The following is a 21,166-nucleotide window of genomic DNA, read 5'->3' on the forward strand; positions in this document are numbered from 1 at the left end:
ATACAATGATTAAAACCTGACCTTTTTATTCACATGTTTCAACATAACAGCACACGGATATCATGGCTCCATCAATTCACTAGCAGGTGCACTTTTATGGCCTTCAGGGATACTTTCGGAAGTCATTGTCAGGATTATTATTAGTAATAACACTCCTGATCTTTGTGCCATCACAAAAAACAACGTACCAGAGTCAAAGCATCACATTACGAGGTCTGTTCACCAAACAGCATGACGCAGACACTTCTTTGGAAGGCGCTACGTGCTGCATAAACATGTTGGAAAAATAGATATAGGAAGCAAATGGGGAGTTGTTTTGGACGAAGAAAAGTGACATTAATCAGCGAAGGAGGGGAGGTGAACAAAGCACACGCAAACCATCATTCACAGCTAACATCAGCATCAAACTTAAAGCTGTTAGAGCTGCACAGCAAAGATTATAATATGATATAAGTAAATGAGAGTTGATTAAAATAGTAAGATATGTTGTTATATGTTGTTGCTGGTGTATATCTGCTCCATGCTCTATACATATGCTGCATCTGCTGAACTGACTTATTTCTCCTAAAAAAAGCAAGTACTGTATGTGTGTGTGTGTGTGGTTTTTCCTATGGCCAGTGTGTGTGTGTGTCTCTATGTGTGTCTATGTGTGTATGTGTGTATGAGTATTGATTACAGCTCTGGGATTATACTGTGATCTGAGCCAGGAGTAAACTAAACAGATGAGTGCAATGAAACAAAGATGTGTTTGTTTAAATCTCTTTCTTGTGAGTGTGTGTGCGTAAGAGAGAGAGAGAGAGAGAATAAAGCGACCATAAGTTATCTTGACATCCTTTCTTTGCATACATGCATGCAACATCTGCGCGCATTTATCCGAGCCTGTGCCTGGGACACTGGAATACAACGTGTGTGCGCATCGCTCGCTTCCTTTCCCAGCAGCTGTCCTCACTATTTGATGTTAAAAACAGAAAGAGGATGAAACTCCCCAGTTATTCCCTGCCTTTTCGTTTTGCATATACCTGCCCCCTCAGTAATGTCATTCTTTTTCTCTCTGTCGTCTCATCATCTCCTAAGCCTAATGTGCGGTGGATGCTTCACACCCACCCGAGTCCCAGCCGTGGATCAGCAGAACATGCAACTAAAACTCCTGAGTGACAGATTTTGCAAAACGCTCCACTTTTATGCACCATTAACAATAAGCTCTATCAGTTTCTAGACTGCACAAACAGGATTTTGCCATCTTAGACAAAAGTTTTTTAGCTCGGAATAGAAGGATTATTGCATTCCTCTTCAGAGAGTAACCAACCTCATTATGCCAACAAGAGCTGGACTCCACAAAAAAAGCCTGATCTTTTAAGTTAACTCACCCTTTAAGTGCTGCTTTCTCCTCTGTGCCCACCTGTTGTTTCAGCCGCTCCTGGCTGCAGCACAAAAATATTCCCAAACTCTGGAACTTGGCAAACTTGGAATCTATCTCCAGGGGTTTGCGATGGAGAGAAAAAGGGAAGAGGAGGAAACGAGAGGATGCTTTTCTAGGAATCCCGTGTTAAGAATGCAAGACTTCTTCCCAGCTGACTTGCAGGCAGATTCTCTGAAACCGGAATTCCAAAATCGGAAGAAAACGATGGCTTGTGCAAGAAAAATGACAGGAAAACAAAGAAAATCCTCAGTTGCTTTCAAATGGATTTCTGAATTGGGTTTGCAGCTCAGCCTCTCTGCAGCTCAGCTCACCGTCTCCCTGCTCTGCACAGGAATGTCAGAGAAAAGTGGTGACACACACACACACATGCAAACACAGACACGCATACACCAGTTGCAGAAGTAGGAGGGCCGTGACAGGGCACGGTGGGGGATTTACCCCAATGGGAAATTGCCGTTTGCGTTGGCGACTGAGGGTGGAGTCGTTTTGAACAGTTAAGTCATCTCGCCCTCTCGCCTCCCACCCGCTCCTCCACATCTATCCTTCCACAGTTTAATTAGCTCTTCCTGTCTCCCTTTTTGCTCTTCTTTTCATGTTTTTCTGTTTTTTCTTTTTACTATTTTCATTCTCAATCTCATATCTTTGCGCTTTCACTGATATTGCAGCTGGCCTTCTTAACCTCTTCACACAGGCGTGCAGATCATACAGATACAGGGGGCAGTTTTTCTTATGCTTTGGGTGTCCGTCCGTGCATTGAGGTTGAGTTCTGCGCTGCAGGGATCTGATTTCTCCCCACTAGAGCTGTGATGGAAAGCAAACATTAACCCCTTGTGCTTGCATACACACACACCTACACACAGACAACACATTATGTCTAACTGGGCCCTCTCCCAATGCACAGAAAAAGCAAGAAGTGAGAAGGAAAAAATGGCCCCAGGTACATACACACACATCCACATATACACCCCTTATCCCGTCAGATTTCCAAATCGAATTAGAGTGTAGGCTTACTAGTGTGCAAGTGTGTGTGTGTCTGGAAACCATTACCTGGCACGCCTCCCCTTTGCTGCCCAAAAACCAAGAGGCCCCATACAGATCCTGCCATCACCTCTCTCTTTCTCTTTATTGCCTTTTTTCATGCACATGTTCCCCCCCCCGACACACACACATTTAAAGCAAACTCTTTCTTTGTTTAATCCCTTTCATTTGATCTCTTGCCCACGTTCATTTGCTCCAGCTAATTTTCTAATCATTTACATCAGCAGTCGGGCGGTAACATTTCAGATCTGCGCTTTTCATCATTTCGATTGTGTTTAGCAGTCGGCTTCATCCCGATCATCATCAAATCTACGAGAGGGGCCTCGCTCGGGTTCCGCTGCCCCTTTCGTCAGCCTCACCATTCTCCTCCGAGATTCAGACGGCGGAAACTGAGCGCGGGAAGTGATGGAGTCAGGTGACAGGAAGGAACCCCTGCGTGGCATTCCTCTCATGAATTCCACATTATCTCTGGAACCCTGGAAGTCCTCGAGCAAAGGAAACACACCCATAACACAAATTCTAAGACAGCTCCTCTAAATAGCTCACGGTCACAGACGCGGCCTGAATGAGAACCTGTTCCCTCCCAAGATAACATCAGACCATATAATGTTGATGCAGAAGAGCCACGTAACAACAGTTCCTTTCCTTCTTGGTCACAGCACCCAGCTAACTCGGGTTACCGATGACAGCAGGAAGAAAGCAGTAGTTAAAACTCCAGTAATACCCGATGTATAAATAACAACATTATTTTTTAACTAACGCGTTTCACTTTCGCTTATGACCTTTATCAAGGTCGCTGTGTTCTGTAAATGGTAAATGATACACTTTTATAGCACCTTTCTAATCAGCTGAACACAACAGCTCATTGCATTTAACCATGCAGTCATGGTCAAGACAACCTGCTGAAGTTCAAACCGTGCATCAAAATAGTGAAGAAAGGTGATTTTGAACATGGTATGGCTGTTGGTGCCCGACACATCAGAATATTTAAAAAACAAGTACTTAGTATCAAACAAGTATTGTATTAAAGCCATCTTTAGACGTCTGCTTCCATCAGGATAACTTACCGTGCCAGAAAGTCCAGATCATCTCAACTTCTATTTTTTTAACTGTTAGAAGAAAATAATTTTCTAAATCTGGGATAAATTAAATCAGTCTTATATCTTATCTTATTAGCTCTTCTTAATGTTGTTAAATAGCATGCTAAGTTTTATGATAAACTAAGTCACTGCTGATGGCATTACTGGCTTCAGTCTTATCAGTGTCTTTGAACAAACTGATTGTGCAGCATGAACATGCAAGACCTTTCCATTTAAAGAGAACATATTCTACTCATTTCCAGCTTCAAAGCTAGTAACTTTACTGATCCTTATTTATCATATACCTTTGTGCAGCCAACAGTTCCTTAACTGTCTAAAACAGGCTGTTTCTCTGCTATTAAAGCCAAGTTCCTGCTGACTGGCTGCCCCTTGTAAACAGAAGGTTTAAAAAAGCAGGTGGGTGGGGCTACTCTGCCAACATCTAGAGCAATGAAGCTTTAACCTCATTATTTGACACTTTAGCAGTGTGTATATGAGCTTCCAGGATTGTAAATAACAATGGCACAATACATAAACTATGGAAATCATAATAAATGTGAGCCAAAGTATATTCAGCAACCAAGAGGCCCCCGAATCTGAACACTTGAGGCCCACAGTGTAGAACACACGGGGGGAACTGGAGGGGGAGTGAAGCAGCAGTATTGGCAACGCCGTTTCTCATTCTTTCAAACTTTCAGGAACAAATGTACAACATGAGGATTTTTTTTAGTCATGCTTAAATTAAACACAGTGCATGCCTGTTGTTCATTGCAGTGCTAACAGAACCTTGGATCATAAGCACCTGCATGCAGGAATATTGCAAGAATTCTGAGTTTCTGCAGAAAAATAAAGGCCAGTATTAGACTTTCGGGTGCTTTGCGTGTGTGTGCATTAACGAGTCATGTCCTGTTTGTCTGTGTGTGAGGGTGTGTCTGATGTTCCACAGTGTGTGCACAAACTGTACATGCAAATGTGTTTCTGTGTGCAAGCTGCATCGGACTAAGTCACCGGTGCAGCCTGGGGTGGGGACCAAGAGCACAGGAAAGCCTGAAGTAGATGGAGTGGAAGACACCCCCCCCCCACACACACACACACACAAAAACACATTAAGTATGTCTGCCCTCTGACATAAAGTCTGCGCTATTGTGTAATAAAAAGTATAGGGAGCAGGGGATGGGGGGTGGGGGTGTTACAGGATGTGAGTGTATGATTTATGATTCAATAGCAAAAGACAAGGGATGAAATTTATAGCAGAGGGAAGTGAGGGAAAGGGGGAAGAGGGAGGGGGATGTGGTGCAGCAGCAATGAAGAGGGGGAAAAAGGGGGGAAAGTCAGAGGGGAACATTTCTGCAAATGTGTGCGTACCTCGTTATTTTACCACAAACTCCTATAACAATATATGTGTGGATGTGTGTGGTGTGCATCTATGCTCAGTTCTCCAAGTCTGTCTTGAAGCAACACTACCCATGTGACCACTGAGACCGTTTTTGTTGGATGCAATCATTCGTTTCATAGCGGCCATTAAAAGATTGTTTCCTGATGGGGACAAAACCTGCATTCCTTGTTCTGAGTTGCAAAGTTTAGCTGAAACTTAGAAGTTTGAGTTAGTCAAACAAAAAGTGGTATGTTTAAAAGTTACAGCTTCTTTTGTGTTACTTTACCTCAACTGCTATTCATAGAAAGGCGTGTGCACAACACACAGAAGGAACCTGATCATAAGAAAAAAAATCTTCTGGAAGATGTCCAGCTGATTTGATTAAATCAAACCAGTGGAAGAGCATTAAGATGTTTTTTTCTATTTAGATCTTGAAAACTGTCAAGCCATCCTTTAAAATAACTGAAGCGCATGTCTTCTTTTAGTCAAAAACTAGAACTCGTTTTGCGTGCTGTTTGGATGCAGTTTTAGTCGTAGTTTTAGTCTTTAATCACAAGGACATGAACCATTTCTTTAACCCTTTGCATGTTTCCCACAGGAGAGATCGCTGCGGCTGCAGACAGATACATGCACACACATGCGTTTAAGCTGACACTCTATAGGGAACATCTGGTGCGCTTGAATGCTCATTTTATGTCTAGCATCTCCTTCTGAGCACACACACACACGTCGGGTATTCATATCTTATGGGGGCATCTAATTGACATAATGCTTTCCCTAACCCCTTACCCCAACCCTAACCATGAAAAGTGAATGACTAACCCTAACCTTTACCCTAAACCTAACCATAACCCAATTGTAACCCTGACTCTAAAACCACATTTTGAGTCTCAAAAATGCCTTCAAACTCGTGGGGACCAGGATTTTAGTCCCCACAAGTATAGTGTTAAGGTTGGTCCCCACAAAGATATGAATACACACTTAAACACACACACACACACACACACACACACACACACACACACACACACACACACACACACACATGCATGCATGTATTTGCATAAAGCTGAAATGCAGAAATAATGTAGCAGGTTTGGGATCTGTTAAAGTTAGGATTTATGGTGAAGTCCTGTTTCTCTGTGATTACGGTCAAAAGCAGTGATGTGGTGTATAAACCTGGCCTGTCTGTGCCAGAGAAATCAGACCTAAACCAGACCCTGACTTTGAACTCGGGCAATGTGTGTAAAAGAACACAAATCATGAGCACTGCACTGTTTTCAAAAGTCATAACCTGAATGATGGACTGTTACGTTTTTATGACTTTGCTCATTCTGTCATCTGGCACATTTTTGTGACTAAAGCTGTGTCCGCTTCCTTCAATAATTGCGAGAGGCTCATATTCCCTTTGTTCTGCTCTACTTGGATCCAAACTTACTTCATAATAATGATAATGTTCCTGTCGGAGGGCACGTCATACAGGCCAACAGTCACCCTGTGTGCAACAGTCGCCCTCCGCTGTGATGTCAGAGTAATGCACCCTTCCTACTGAAAGTTGCCAGGATTAAGAAATGTTGGCAGAGCACGGAGGCTGAATGTTATTCTATTAAAAGGCTTTGCTTTCAGCCTCAGCAAGGTGTTAAGAGTGCCAAAAACCTAAGTGTTGAAACAATGCTGCTAACCAAAAAATGTGTCTAAAAATAACCTGTGAATGACAACACTGACTCCTTATTTTCTATAATGTAGTTTCAAAGAATAAAAGAGAGAACGACAGAAACACTTTCATGAAGGATCTCAGTTTCCTTTGGAGACAGAGCTTCTCTGCTGATCTCTCAGTTGAGCCCACTGTTGATGTGGACGCTCAGGTGCTTGTACTCCTCGACCACATCAACATCCTGTCGCAGGACAGACACCGGCCACGTAGCCGTCCTCCTCCTTCAGAAGTCGATCGCCAATTTTCCGGTCTTATTCGTGTTCAGAAGCAGATGACTCCTCCCACCACGTGTGGAAAAGTGATCCCTTTGACCTGAAAGCTTTAAAGTTGCTATTTCAGTGTTTGTGTATGACGTCTCTGAGACTTGATATCCACATTATGGTCATCTCAGGCACACAGCTGTGGCTGTGAGTGCAGAAGCCCCGCCCACCTGATCAAATTCTATTTGTGAGTGGGAAAAAAGCAAAATCAGCTTATTTTAAACTAGTCATGCAAAGTTATTAATCCCTGAGGGCTAACTGCAGAAAAATCACACTAGCAGAAGATGGATTCAGCGCATCGCCTTCTGGCTAATTGGCCCAGCATGCTCTGGCTGCACCACTCTGCTTTCACTTAGATGGGATTCAAACCCACACCCTGGCTTACGAAGGCTGTATTAGGCCACCATGGCTGCTAAGGCCCAGTATTGGGTAAATACGTTTTATTTAACTGGGAAATATGCAGCTATTCCAGTGCAAGAAGAAAAATACTAAGTTGAAAATCAGGAAAACAATAAATAACAATCAACCAAACACTTAAGATTTTATGTGCATTATGTATAAGTAGGCAGCTGATAATACAGAAAATGTTCAAACCCTTTGGACACGCTATGGCAGTGCTCATTTTCTGTTTTCAGCACACACCACCCCGTGAGAAGTCACTTATGTTCATGTCACTGTCATTAGTGACACCAGTGTTTCTGATTCACAACAGCTGCTCTCACCAACACCATTTCCAGCTCTCCAGAACTGCACGAGGGGGAAACGGGTGAACACGAGTCATTGACTTTGACCAAAAATAGATGAAATGGGCTCGGATGCAAATGCGGTGGCTGCTCTGAATAATCCAAATGGATAAAACATTCATTGCAGCAGCACTGTTTACCTCGTCGCTTTCAACACGTGCATCAGTTATACTGTAAGTGCACTCAGGGAAATTTTTTTTTTTTTTTTTTAAAGTCCATATTTATTATAGACTATAGACAGGGTATTATAGTGTTTACATTTGAATAAATAAGCGGTGTATTCAGTAATATCACACAAAGGAACAATGTTGCTGCGCATGTGTAGATTGACGCAAGCAAGTGACATTTAAAAACAATTTCTCACAGCTTTTTCTGACTCACGACAGTCACTGATCAATGTATTGCGTTCACTATTTTCTTTTTCCACACAAAATACAGTTTACTGCTCTGACATCATTCCGTCCCTTAAACGTTGACCCCTGCAGAAACACGAATGAGGTCGTTGGTTGTCCTCTCCCCTGAAAAACACGTAAGCCACAGTCGCTCTGTGATTGATCTCTAGTCCTGCACATGTTTATGAGACAAAGCTCGTGTTCAGACAAAGTTCAAGTTTATGTTTGTAAAGGGATGAAACAGCAGCCACGTTGTTAAATGTTATCTCCACAAGGCCGCATTTTGAGCCCTAAAACTTTTTTTGTTTTCAGAGTTCCCTCAGTTCACTCCAGCTTTACACGGGAGTGGACAATTCCCAGTTAATCTCATTACATGTGTTAACATCACGCAATATGATCTGGAGTACAATATATATATAATATATATATACACACATATATAACACAGAGAACGTCTATGCAATATCACTATGTTTATATATATGTTACATCAGCTATACACTGACCTTCATAGGAGGGTGTCACAGTCAACGGAGAGCCCGCTGAGCACACTGAAACTCTGCTTCACTCTCAGCTCTGTGCGCAGCAGGCAGTCTGAGTTGAACTGGGAAGGCCGAGTTGGCCCTGATACCTTTGCCCTGTGCGAGGTGTCGCAAAGTGTAACGATTACAACACGGTGCAAAAAAATGTAACTGACATTAACAATGACCTTTTTAAGAGAGCTGTGGCCGAGAGTGCAGCCGAAATCGCAACAAAAATAACATAACAGTTTTATAAAGATATTTTAAACGGACAAACAGGACCGGATCTATTAAATAACATAAAGTCAGAATTACACGTGGAAAACCGGTAATTTCTTTATTTTATACATTATACATTATAGAATATATATTATAAATACAGCGAGCTTCATTCAATATTAGGAAATGTTAATTACAAAAACAATGGTGGAAAGAAAATAAGCTGTAATGTATTTTCTTTAGTCGCGTGAATAGCGAGGTAGGGGCGGGCGTTTCTACACTTTTAGCCAATAGCGTCGTCAGGAGGCCTTGGTTGACGTAAACCTCAACCAATGGCTGAAGCGGGCAGCTGGACGAGCGCGACTACAACACTGTTTTTTTCTCTCAACGTGTTGGCAGAAAATTTGTGGATTTAACGGGAATTTTTTTTCTTTTTTTGGTTAATAACGCAACCAAACCGAGCAAGGGGACAACCGCTGGTTTACCGAGTTGGAGTTTATAGGAAGATTTTCTTCACTGTGTGGTTTTCTTCTCACACCCAGGACCGGAAAAGAGCATTTTACCCCTCAAGACAGCTGGCTTGCGGCCCCCCCGCACCGATTTGCGCTTGAAGTTGAGTGGTGAGTGTTGGGGAAGCTACCTGTTTGCTTCATATCAAGAAATATAAAAAGAAAGCTAAACATGAAACAATATTAACCTTACGTGGTTAATTTTTTTTTTTACGCTAAATTCTCACTAGGCTGGCACTTCCTGCCTTCATGAGCTTAGTCTAAAAAGGAGTGAGGGGGCTGTTGTGAAGGTGGTAAAAACAAACTTCCACAGTAGTAACAGTGGCCTAACTACAATGTAGGGCAGCCAAGTTTATGAACATATGCAGTTTTCAAATAATTATCTTTTTAAATCACGCTAGTTGACACAACAGGCCTCATGTTGTCCATTATTAGAGTATTTTGAGCCGCATAAAAGTCAGTTAAAGCGTGTCTTCCCAGAGTGAAGCGCCAGAAGCGCGTTTCTCTCCGGAGCCACGCAGGCATTTGTCTCTGGGGTTAGTCAGGAGTACAGACAGAGGTGCTGTGACGGAGCTCGAGATGTTTGTGCACATGCTGCATTCAAGTGCTGCCCGATTTTTGATTGCCATCTATACTGTAGCTCTCAATGCTGACTAGCAAAATAGAACTAGCAGGTAGAATCTCAGTGTTGTGGTGCTTTTTTTTTTATGTAGCTCCTCTATCATGTCACAAAGACTCACGTACCTCTGCAGCAACACCACCTTTCATGTTTAATGGAACTAATTCCATGTAGGGTTTATACATTTCCCTAACAAGTGTACTGTGTTTCCCAGGAGAAAACGCGAATCCCTTTTTGGGTTGTATCTGGAAGGGCATCTGGGGTTAAAACAATCAGTAGCTTCTTCTTTATGCTGTTTAACTTGATTAAATTACAGCAGATATTGTTAAAACTGTCTCCCCCAATCAGACTGTTAATGTTTAGATTTTTTTTAACGAGTGTAAACTGCATTTGCATATACAGTACTCATTACTTAAAGCTGTGTATCAGTTACTTGTAATCTCACACACTGTCAGTTACTTATCCCATTTATAGACTACTTTCAACTGCTCCCTTATCTCCTACTCTTCACACTTACATCAGGCTAATTTATTTTAAGTGGGTGCTTACAAATATAACATCTCCCACATTCCCTTTACTAAATTTAATCTGTTTTTATTTGATTAGATATTTTTACTGCTGTCCACACTGTTAGCAGTTTGAGCCAAACTTTTGTTTCAGCCATTTATTCACTCTGAATTCCTGTTGTCCTTGTGTCTCTACTCCTTGGGCACTTTTCAGTTCAGTTCAGTTCATTTTTATTTCAAACATTTCAAACATGTGCCTTCACAATCATTACAAAATATCATTCCATTTAGTTTACCGCTTTTCTCACCTGTTCACCTCTCATTTAAATTGTTACTCCTTAAATGTATAATTTCGGGGAAGCTGACTTCATTTTTACATATATCCTCTGGCTGCTGCAAAGATCTTCCCAGTGGTGACACTTGTACCTTTTTTCACTTGCTTCCTGACAAAATTTTATTAAACAAAAACGTGAATTGAATTTGTTGATAATAAAGGATTTAAATTGCTTTTACAGCATGCCTGTTAATGTCCTGTTCATTGGCAGGCTAAGTGGTTTATACATCGGGGCGATCGTGGCTCAAGAGTTGGGAGTTCGCCTTGTAATCGGAAGGTTGCCGGTTCGAGTCCCGGCTTGGACAGTCTCGGTCGTTGTGTCTTTGGGCAAGACACTTCACCCGTTACCTACTGGTGGTGGTCAGAGAGCCCGGTGGTGCCAGTGTCCGGCAGCCTCTCCTCTGTCAGTGCGCCCCAGGGTGGCTGTGGCTACAATGTAGCTGCCATCACGTGTGTGTGACTGGGGTCCTTAGGGATTAGTAAAGCGCTATACAAATATAGGCCATTTACCATTTTACTTTTATTTAAAAAAGCCACATGCATTTTTTTATTTTATTTTTGGAACCATTTTTTAACTGTTGTCAGCTGCTGTCACTCAATTAGCATAACGAACAGCAGGCCAAAGAAGAAAAGATGCCGGAGCTTGTCGTGACACTGGCAGTTCACTCAGTACGATGTGCTGAAAACAAGTCGCCCTTCACATTTGCTTGTTTCATTCTCAGGATTGACAGCAGAGCAGAGAGGCTCCATGATTTACTGTGTATTTCAGACTGAATCCGAGCTGGATTCTGTTCAGTCTTGGCATTCATCCTCTAATCACACACACCATTAACCTCTGGGGGGAAAAAGAATGGAAACGCTGTGGTGGAATTTAACCAGATGTTGTAGCTGCTTGGATAGGCGAAGCAATCTGTTTTATTGCATTTCTGCAAATAGTTTTTTGGACGATAAACAAACACCAGTTTTTATGGTGGTACTTTGTTTTTTTCTCCGCATCCCTGCTTACATTTGTTACTGGTTTTAAATGGAGATCAATGTGTGCTGAATGTCGCAGTTTGCTCACTGACGTCAGCACTCAGACCTCTAAAGTTTAGCTGAAGTCATTACCATGGTATTAAAAGATATATTTACTAGCATCATTATAGGTTTTGTTGAAAGCAGTCAGCTGTATTCATGTGTTATGGATTGGAGTGAACCAATGCAATTCCTTTTCTCTCTTTTTTTAACATAACTTATACAACTACAAAATCACAATTTTCAAGCTCATGTGCAACAGATTTATTGCATTTGCAGATTTATTATGTTGAAAAGTGAAAAGTGGAGCTGCATAAGAATTTAAACATAATCTTGTGATGATTAGTTGTTTTTCAAAGTGGAAAAAAAAGTATTTATAGACCTTTAACTTAAGTAAGATTTATATTCCTATTTAAGAAGCTTAATAGTACACAGGCTGCACCTAAGCAAATTAACTCATGTCAAACGGCACCATTTAGAATCATATACATGAAATTATTGGGTTATAGTTATTGATTTGTTTATGTGTATATCTCTTTAATGTTAAAAGCTGTTGATCATTTTAATTAGATTTCTATTGCTCTGTAGCTTGAGCTGTAATAATGCAAATCATTTTCAAAATAATAAGCAACTAAAGCTTCTAAATTAAATAGTATATGGGGTATGAAGTGCAATAATTGCACTCACAATATAGAGTGCATTGAAATACTCAAAGTACAAGTACATTAAAGCTGATTAAAGTAAATGAGCAAATGTACTCATTGTTACATTCCTACTGATACTATCTGTGATCTCATCAAGTGGTAAAGAAGATTGTAAGATTAACAGTAGTCGACTCCAATAGCGTTGGTGGTGATGGGATTTACATTATTTACCCCGCCTCTGCTTTTATCTAATAGTTTGTCTGGTGTGAGGTACAAATTCCCACATTCCTGGCAGTAGATGAACGCCTCATCAGACCACATAACCGACCCAGCTTTCTAACGTTAGCGAGGTGGCTAACAGGATTTAGCTGACTGGAGCTACGTTGCATCGCAGCGCGGAGAAATCCCCACGGAAGACACGACGAGCTCGCAGTTTACTGACAGTAACTTTGTGTTACCCTACGCGTTGAGACACACAGAAGGAGCACAATGCCAGGTAACGGCGACCCGCGAACGGTTACACGTTAGAGCTTCGTCGTGTGTGCGTGTTTGCCGCTGCTGTTGTTCCCGGAGCTCAGCCTTGTTTTGTTGACCTGCTTCAGTGATGCTGCCATGCTGTAGCTGCGTGCTAGCTCATAGCGGAGCACACTTTGTTTGGCCTCTAGCATTCAAATAGAGACGGGGTTTGCCCCAGATGCGTGCTTTACGTGTTCTAGTAGCTTATTGTATCTTTTTGTTTAATACGTGGTTCGCATTTAAGCCGTTTTAAGAAACCCACTTAATGACTTTAAAAGGAAAAAAAGAGCTTTTCTTCCACCCAGCCTCTACCCTTTGTTGTTGGTGGGGTAGCTTTCACCTTAGGCCCGTTCACTGACAGCGCAGCTGTGCGTTTCTGTCTGTTTGCAGCCGCTGGGAACTAGCCACTTCGCATTACCTCGACTGAAACTACCAAATCCTTTAAACCAACTTCCCAGGTATGCCCGGACACCTGGTTTAGAGCCGTTAGCAGGCTGTAAGCCACCGCGGCACAGCTCCTGTTACACACACGGACTGTCAGGCTACACGGACCGCTATGAAGCGGGTTGTTTTTGCATATCAAAGTCTTCATTGTGCACAGTTGGAGCTGGACATGGCTGTAGGAGCTCTCCCCGCAGGTTGGATGTCTCTGCTTGACATTCAGAGTTTATTTTTACACTTGCAGGTACACAAAATATCCATTACAAACGGAGTCAAGAGGACTATTAAGCCAACATTTGGACATTTGAGGTTTCAGTGGTTATTTAGTTGCAGTTCCAGGGATCTGAAGGTGAATTTGAACGGCTGTTTCAGCTTGATTTTAAACCACTTTGAAAAATGTAAAAATTAGTAACTAAACTTATACTTTTGCAGTTTGTTTTTCCAGTTCGTTCCTTGCCTCAAGGGGGGAAACTACTAAAAGTATTTTAAATATGTGGAACCAGTAGCTATTGCGTTAATAGAATTTCCCAAAGCCCGTCTTTCCTTAAAATATCCCAGTTTTACAGATCAGGACAAAAAAATAAATAAATTCAGTAATAATCTTCTCCTTTTTCTTCTTTTTTTGATGACCTTTCCCCCTCTGACACAGAACAAAATTTTCTTTGAAAATGTCAAATGGTCATTAATTTTGCATATTCCCACCCACTCAACACAAAGTACATATACAGTTTTCAGACTTAAGTTCTCACTATCACAACAAACAAGCCAGCAAAATGGTTTTTGTTTTGTTTTTTTAGCTCATAGGAAGAGTAACCCCCCCCCCCCCTTAAAAAAACAAAACAAACAACAACAACAACTTAGAAATATGACATTGAGTTTATCATCCAGTCCAAAAACTTCCATTGCAGCTGATGATGATTGCTGTTCCAAGATAAAGCTGCTTGGATTCAGAAGTCGAACTCTGTCCCCTCAAACTTTCTGTACATTTTTGTTTTTGACCCCTCCCGTGTGGCTGGATTGCAGAACAGCATTTTACATTTCTACAGCTTACCCCTCACCCTCGTAGGCACAGGGGAAGCACTGATCTAGGCTTGCCTAACTAAATATTACATGGTAACCACCACATGGTTATGCAATGTGAACATGTTAAGTGCTATGTGCATCACATGCTGGCGAGGTCTTTGCACTCTTGTTAGTTATACTTCAGTGGGGGTGGGATGATGTCAGTGACTTGGCAACTTGTGGAAATTAATCTTAGAGGTGTTCTTACAAATTGAACTTCTTGGAGGTTTAGATCATGCATTCAGTATACTTTTATAACCATTTGGCGTTTAATCTGAGAAGCTGGAAACATAACTTTCGTTTGATTGTGTGGGAAAAAAGATCACCTGAGCTCTAACCTCCTGGCTTTTACCTGCTTTTAGCTGTCTGCTTGCATGCTCACACCCCTTCAGCGCCTCAACTGTTATTTTAAAGCTTTGGCTGATGGTAAGTCCGATTCATTACACAACACTTTATCGACTGCAGTAAAAGTGAATGTTAGCGGACTGGCACAGGCTTCAAATGTTCTGCAACCTCTGTCTTGTAAATTTTTCCCTTGTTTTTTTTTTTTTTGTTTTTTTTCTTCACCTTGTTCAAGTCCCTGCTCTGCATCGTTAGACGTCTGTATCGTCGCCCACGGTTGGGCAGAAACAGACACACCTCTTCTTCTTAGTCTACTGACCTACTTAGATTATGCTTGTTTGTGCGTGCTCTTCTGAGGAACAGCGTGTCCGTTCTGTCGCTGCGTTCGTCGAACGGCCGGCTGCTGCGGGTCACACTCTGCTTAAACATGTTTGTTTTGTTGTGCTGAGGGAGACGGGGACTGCAGGCGCGGGTGTCGCAGAAATATTATGGGCTGAATTTTGAAATGGGTGAAGTTTCTTTGAAGTCGCAACACATTGCAATGAGTGAGTGAGTCTTCATCAGGATGACCTCCGGAGCTGTGAGCAGAGCTCGGTTGAGATCATCATTTTTCTATCCCCCCTCCCCCCGCTGCAAGGCTGCAGTTGAGTCATGACAAGTCTGTTGCATCTGGCTGGCACTCTGAGGATTATGTCATGATTGGGCATGTCTCATCATAGTGGCAATCCTGTGTGCGTAGAAGCAATCGCACATCATAAATCTCATCAACTCACTGTCTTTTCTTAATAGATTATTGGATACTTGTGATCTCGCCACTGGCTTCAAGCTTAAACAGTGCTTATGACTGCAGAATATTAGGCTTAATTAATGAATTTAATCATCTGTTTTAAGTATCCCATGTGAAAGAGGCTACACTCAGACACCCCTGTTGTTTTAGATGCCTGTTTTACAGCATAAAGGTGAAGCTGCACGTCTGAACCACAGACTACATACATTTTCACTGTTTAAGCAGGATTGACGAGCTCCGTGCTTTGACTGCACAAGTGCCATGCACAGATACAGATCTCTGTAGTAGCCAAGTAACATGGAAATAAAATACTAGAGAGAGTCCATTATGGACTAGAGGAAAAACTCCTATTTCAGTGACTAGATTTAGCAGCGCTGAGGCCTGAAAGATAGTGTTTTGGGAAAACTGTCAAAGTGGTCACACCCATTAACCCCTATTTATTTTATTTATTTAAACGGTACAGTCTTTATGAAAGGACAGAGTATTAATAGAGTTGTTTTGGTGCCTGACTGTAAATATTGAGACATTGTGCTTTTAAAGCCATATTGTGCTTTTAGAGCCATCCTTAAGTGGCCACTAGAGGAACTGCTGTTTTCGGCACATCTTCATTGGCTTCATTTTTAAGCCCCGGGTGTTGCCAATTGGTGTGGACACAAATTTAGCATTGTACTCAGTAGTTGTAATGAGAATTGTTTTATTCTGATAAAATTCAGGCCAGGTGTGGATGCCGTGTCCAGTCTCGAGCTTTAGATGTTGAGCTGGAAATTGCGTGGTTATCCAGGGGCTGCCCCTTTTTGAAGGAGAAGTAGGTATTTGGATGGAGGGGGGAAAACCTGATGTGATGTCCCAGTTTTTACTTTCACTTCCACAGTGCAGGTGGAAGTAATCATCTGCTAAAGATGTAGCTGGATGCTAGTACGTGTTCAGGGAATAGTTTTATTGCAGAGTATTGGTAAATTATTCTAACCCATTGGGATGTGATGATCAATAATAACAAAAAAAAAGTGTTTTTACTTATTGCCAAAGGTGTGTACTGAACACAGATGTTAGCTGTTGTCTTTCTAATGACTCTTAAAGCAGCAGCACAGCTGTGTATTTTTACATTGCAAGATGCGGCCCTGTTACATGTGATGACTCGCTGCGTTTGGCTTGATTGAATCATGCATAGGCCTTTGCTGACTGCAGAAAAATAACCACACACACGTTTGCGCTTCTTCTCTGATCACGTCACTTGGGTTTGGCTTTGCCTTGTTTATATGGGACTTCCTTAGATACGCTGAGATAGCGGTTTATAAAGTCCTCTCTTCTGTGGATTTGATGGGACAATACTTGCACTGTTTATTTTTGTATTCATTATTTTCCATATTTGCTGTTTGTTAATGATTAAAATTTAAGAAAAAAAAGAAGTGTTAAGAGCAAAGTTGTGTACTGGTTCCATCCAGGTGGTGGGGGAAGGGGCTTATCTAATCATCCATCACTGTAACAGTGCGTTTATCTTTCTTTTTAGCCCACAAATGCAAGTCTGTTTTAGTTTTCCACAATTGTTCTGAACTGTTGTCACTGTTGCTACTTTGGTGTTGACTGGGTGTAAGACTGGGGGTTAAATGATAGTTTAGTCTCATCTCATTACTGCGAAGTTAAAAAACATGCATCAGCATCTCTGAGTAAGGATTACATGTTGGCACACAGCTGAGTACTCTGCTTCATGTCTCAGTGTTTATTTAACTCCTTTTTTTTTTTTTTTTTTAAGTAACGTTGAGTTTCAAACTTTAGATGTAAACCCTATGTGGCTAGACGTTTTGGTGAACAGCTGTATTTGGTGGGGAAATAGGATTGACTTTAACATTTAGTTCTATTTTCTCTTTCATTGGTCTAAACAAACCTGATTTAAAACTGGGTGTTTGTTTGGCTTGTGATAGTGCTGCATGTCTTACTGATGTCTCTCTGGACCCGTTGTGTGTGTGTGTGTGTTTCTGTGGCCTTTCACTGCAGCGCTGTAATTCACCCACCTGGAAAATAACTATTGATCAACGTCATAAAATGTCAAAGACTCTATTAAGTCTTCAGGCTCATTTGGGTGTTGCAGAAGGATGTTTTAGACATCACCGAGTAGGATTAGTCCAGGCAGGTGTTGCCTTTCAGTCTGTTTCCTACTCATAACATGAGAGATGCAGAATTACTGTTCAATGGCTTTTTTTTTTGTCTTTTCCTCCTTTATAAGCAGAGGGTCTCTAGTTACAGCTGGAAAACTGCTCCCACAATGCTGATTGAGATGCTGATGGTCAATTCGATTTGGAATCCCAGGCTTAAATAACGGAGCCTTGATTTTAAATATGATAATGTAAACTAACAAGAATGAGACCCAGCTGTGGGCTAGCGAACGGGAGTTGCGCAGCTTTGCTCTTCGGTTGTCTGATTGCGTGCATACTGTAGCAGGATGATCCAGACTGTTCGCTGACAGTCACACCTGTGCCTTCTTGTTTCACACAGAGCCAGCTGAGATGAGCGGTCCAGAGGTGGCTAAGACACCAGGAGGCGGAGCTCCAGAAAAGGAAGGGAAAGAGCCGGTTGCCAATGGCCATGCGGGAGAAAACAATGACGCCAACCCGTTTGCTGAATACATGTGGATGGAGAATGAGGAGGAGTATAACAGACAGGTACATGTGACACAAACGGATACTTGAACTCCTGAAGGTCCAACTCACTTTTTTTTTTTCTTCTTTTCAGTCAATCCTGTTTTGTTGTTTGTTTGTTTTTTGTTTTGTTTTGTTTTTAAACCTCACCATCCTGCAATCCCTCCACTCTTAATTTGAAAGTTTGATTCTGCCCTGAGCTGCTGGTGAAGTTGCTGTTGAGATAACATAATGCTTTATTCACCCTCAGGATGAGAGGCTCACCTGAGAACAGGTGGATTTATTGCTCATTTATTTGTCAACAGTACTTGAAAAACAATGTTTTTGGATGATATGCTAATAAAAGGAATTATTAAAGATTAATTTAATGGTTAATTCTTGGCAGACTCATACCCCTCTCCCCTGCCACCAATGAACTCTGATGCCTATGCCGCATCAGATACAAGGTTTCTTACCGAGAGTTGAGCATTTTTGTCAGCTTGTGGCTTAAGCGTGAATTTGCAACGTCTGAACGTTTCCACACCTTCACTTATTGTTCCACTTTACTGCTTATCTTATTATTTATCATTTCCTTTCCTGTGTCATTGTCTTGCAGGTAGAGGAGGAGCTGTTGGAGCAGGAATTCTTGGAGCGCTGCTTCCAGGAGATGTTGGAGGAGGAGGACCAGGATTGGTTCATCCCTTCGCGCGACCTCAACAACCAGGGGGTGGGGCAGCTGCAGCAGCAGCTCAACGGCCTGTCGGTCAGCGATCACCACAACAACCTGGAGGAAGTGGCGGTGAGTCAGATGCGTCTGATTGCGCTGCGCTCACTTTGTCGGTTCTTGATAAAATGAGTATTTATTCTGTTTCCTTCTCTCTGCAGAGGAAGAGCATCTTGAATCCTGAAGCAAAGGAGTTTGTCCCGGGGAAGAAATACTAGGAGTCCCCCTCACCCCCATGGAGCCTCAGCACGCACGCACACACATGCATACACAAACACACTCAGACACATGCACCAGTCCTCTCATATTCTCAGAGACTCTGGCGGCCACGGCCGCACACACACTGATCCTCACACGCAAGCATGCACACGCACACACTTGAAGTCAGTGGCGTGCTGCCAGGCCCGATTGGGGGGTGGGGGGTTTTCTTTTTTTTTTTTTTTTTCTTCAATCTTTTTATTTCCTGTTTGTTTCTTGTAAACTGAGGGACATTGGGGATGGGTGGGAGAGGGGGTGTAGTACCAGCTCTGCCCTTCTGTGGGCGCTAGCTCATCATTGCATTTCACACCACACTGTTGATGTTTACAGAGCATGCAGATCTCAGCAAGTCCCTTGAAAAATAGGCAGCTACTTGGGAGTGATGCCAAGACAAAGTCTAAATTCCAAAAGTTTAGTCTTTTTTTTGTTTCAGTGTTAATTTGTGTCTAATTGGGTGAAAAAAAACAAACAAACAAAAAACACACATTTCCAGCAGGTTGAAGGTTACTATGTTGCTGAGGTCAGAAGGATGAACATTTCAGGGGACTGCAGCGGGCTTCTGCCGTTGCTCTGTAAAGCCATCACAGTAACCCGTTAGCGTTTGCTCCTACGATGTCCTGTGACATCACGGCTCATGTTTATCTAAACGATGGATGGTTATTTGTATCTGCAGCGGCTCTGTTCCAAACCACGTGCAAACCCCTCAGGCCTCTCTCCCTGCCGGTTGAATCGATCCGAACGCTCATGGACGGGTGGCATCATGGAGAAGAACTTGTTTTCCCAATTTGTGTTGACATCCATGCTTATTTTTCATCAAGTATCCCAATCATGAGTTAAATAAAGGAGTTGAATAAAATTGTCAAACATCAAACTTTTTTTTTTCTTTTTTTTTTTTTTTTTTTTTAAAATCTTTTAAAAACTCAGTCATCTTTTTGTGTGTGTGCACAGCTTTAGTTCACGGCTCAGTTTTTGTAAGGTGTTCATCCTTCTTACGGGGGCGGGGGGTATTTGGTCTGGAACGCAGCCACTGCCTCTTTCTGTCAGCTTGGTTTGTTTAGGATCAGATCAAGTGTCCGTATCCAAATCGGGTTTTTCAAATAGCATCTCATCCTTCCCCTTATTTTTCCTTCACATTTTTTGTTTTTGAGGATGAGGCTCTCTACTGGGTATAGTAGCCTGTGGTGTCCATTTAGTCCTGTTGGTAGGAGGAAACAAGTAGGGAGAGGTGATCGTATCGCCATGGGGATGGCAGTATGGAGGATGTGGCGGTCAGTATTTAATCCTTGCCGGTCTTGTCCTACCCTAGGAACCTGACTTTTTGTTTTGAGGAAGTTCTACTTTAAATCTTTGTGGTCTAGAGTTCAAAGTGTCTCTCCCTGATGCGAGTATAATATCCATTAAATCGTGAGCCAGTAGGAAAAAGTTATATATGTGACAATACTCTTCAGGAAATCCAGATTCCTATCACCAGTAATCCTGAATTGTTTATTATTTTTTTTCTGAATCTCAGCCATTTTGGCTTGAACATGGACGTAGTATTGTCCCAGGAAAAGTAAGATCTTGTGTATTTTTGTGGTAAGCAGAGATTATTTACATTGTGTTTCAAAGTATCTGACAGGTAGTGCTTCTGTCCACTCGTGCTGCTTTCCGAGGTTTCTATGAGAGACGGTGAAGCGTGGGTTTAAAGGGGAACTTCCTCAGTGTTGGACCACAGATGTCAAATGACACCCTGGTGACGCCGTTAGGAATGTCCGCCAGGTGGATTGTACAACATGAAATCATTTTTGGTGATTTTCATTTTCTTTTCTTTTCTTTTTTTTTTTTTGAGTTGTGTGATAGAAGCCGTTAAAAAAAATGAAAATAAATAAAAGTGTATGAATTTCAAGATAAACAAAAATGATGAAAAAAGTTGAATAAAGCAGCTAAAGACAAATGTTTTGTTTGCTTTTCTTTTTATTTCCCCCTTTTCTCTTAATCTGTACACACACGTGACTTTTCCTGTGATAATTCTGAACAGTCCAAGAAAATAATATCAAA

General features: G+C 41.8%; 2 protein-coding genes across 3 annotated transcripts in view; one reads left to right on the plus strand and one right to left on the minus strand.

Annotated features, from left to right (window-relative positions):
• hspa12b (heat shock protein 12B) overlaps positions 1-5,832 on the minus strand; it is a 23,029-nt gene extending 17,197 nt beyond the window's left edge. Inside the window, exon 1 of the mRNA XM_040012264.1 lies at positions 1,368-5,832. The gene's annotated coding sequence lies outside the window, so the exon portion shown is untranslated. The remainder of the gene's footprint in view (positions 1-1,367) is intronic.
• Positions 5,833-9,110: 3,278 nt separating this feature from the next.
• On the plus strand, positions 9,111-20,545 carry paip2b (poly(A) binding protein interacting protein 2B). Of its 2 annotated transcripts, none has more exons than XM_040012296.1 (4): positions 9,111-9,381; positions 18,026-18,192; positions 18,764-18,946; positions 19,033-20,545. In XM_040012296.1, exons 2-4 carry the CDS (start codon positions 18,037-18,039, stop codon positions 19,087-19,089), a joined length of 396 nt encoding a protein of 131 aa, XP_039868230.1. In that variant the 5' UTR covers positions 9,111-9,381; positions 18,026-18,036; the 3' UTR covers positions 19,090-20,545. The 2 variants fall into 2 exon arrangements, with proteins under 2 accessions (XP_039868230.1, XP_039868229.1); XM_040012295.1 differs by lacking the exon at positions 9,111-9,381 and adding an exon at positions 12,688-12,883.
• The last annotated feature ends 621 nt before the right edge of the window (positions 20,546-21,166 follow it).

Source organism: Simochromis diagramma, unplaced genomic scaffold (genome assembly GCF_900408965.1).
Source record: "Simochromis diagramma unplaced genomic scaffold, fSimDia1.1 OVJJ01000604.1, whole genome shotgun sequence".
Lineage (NCBI taxonomy): Eukaryota > Metazoa > Chordata > Actinopteri > Cichliformes > Cichlidae > Simochromis > Simochromis diagramma.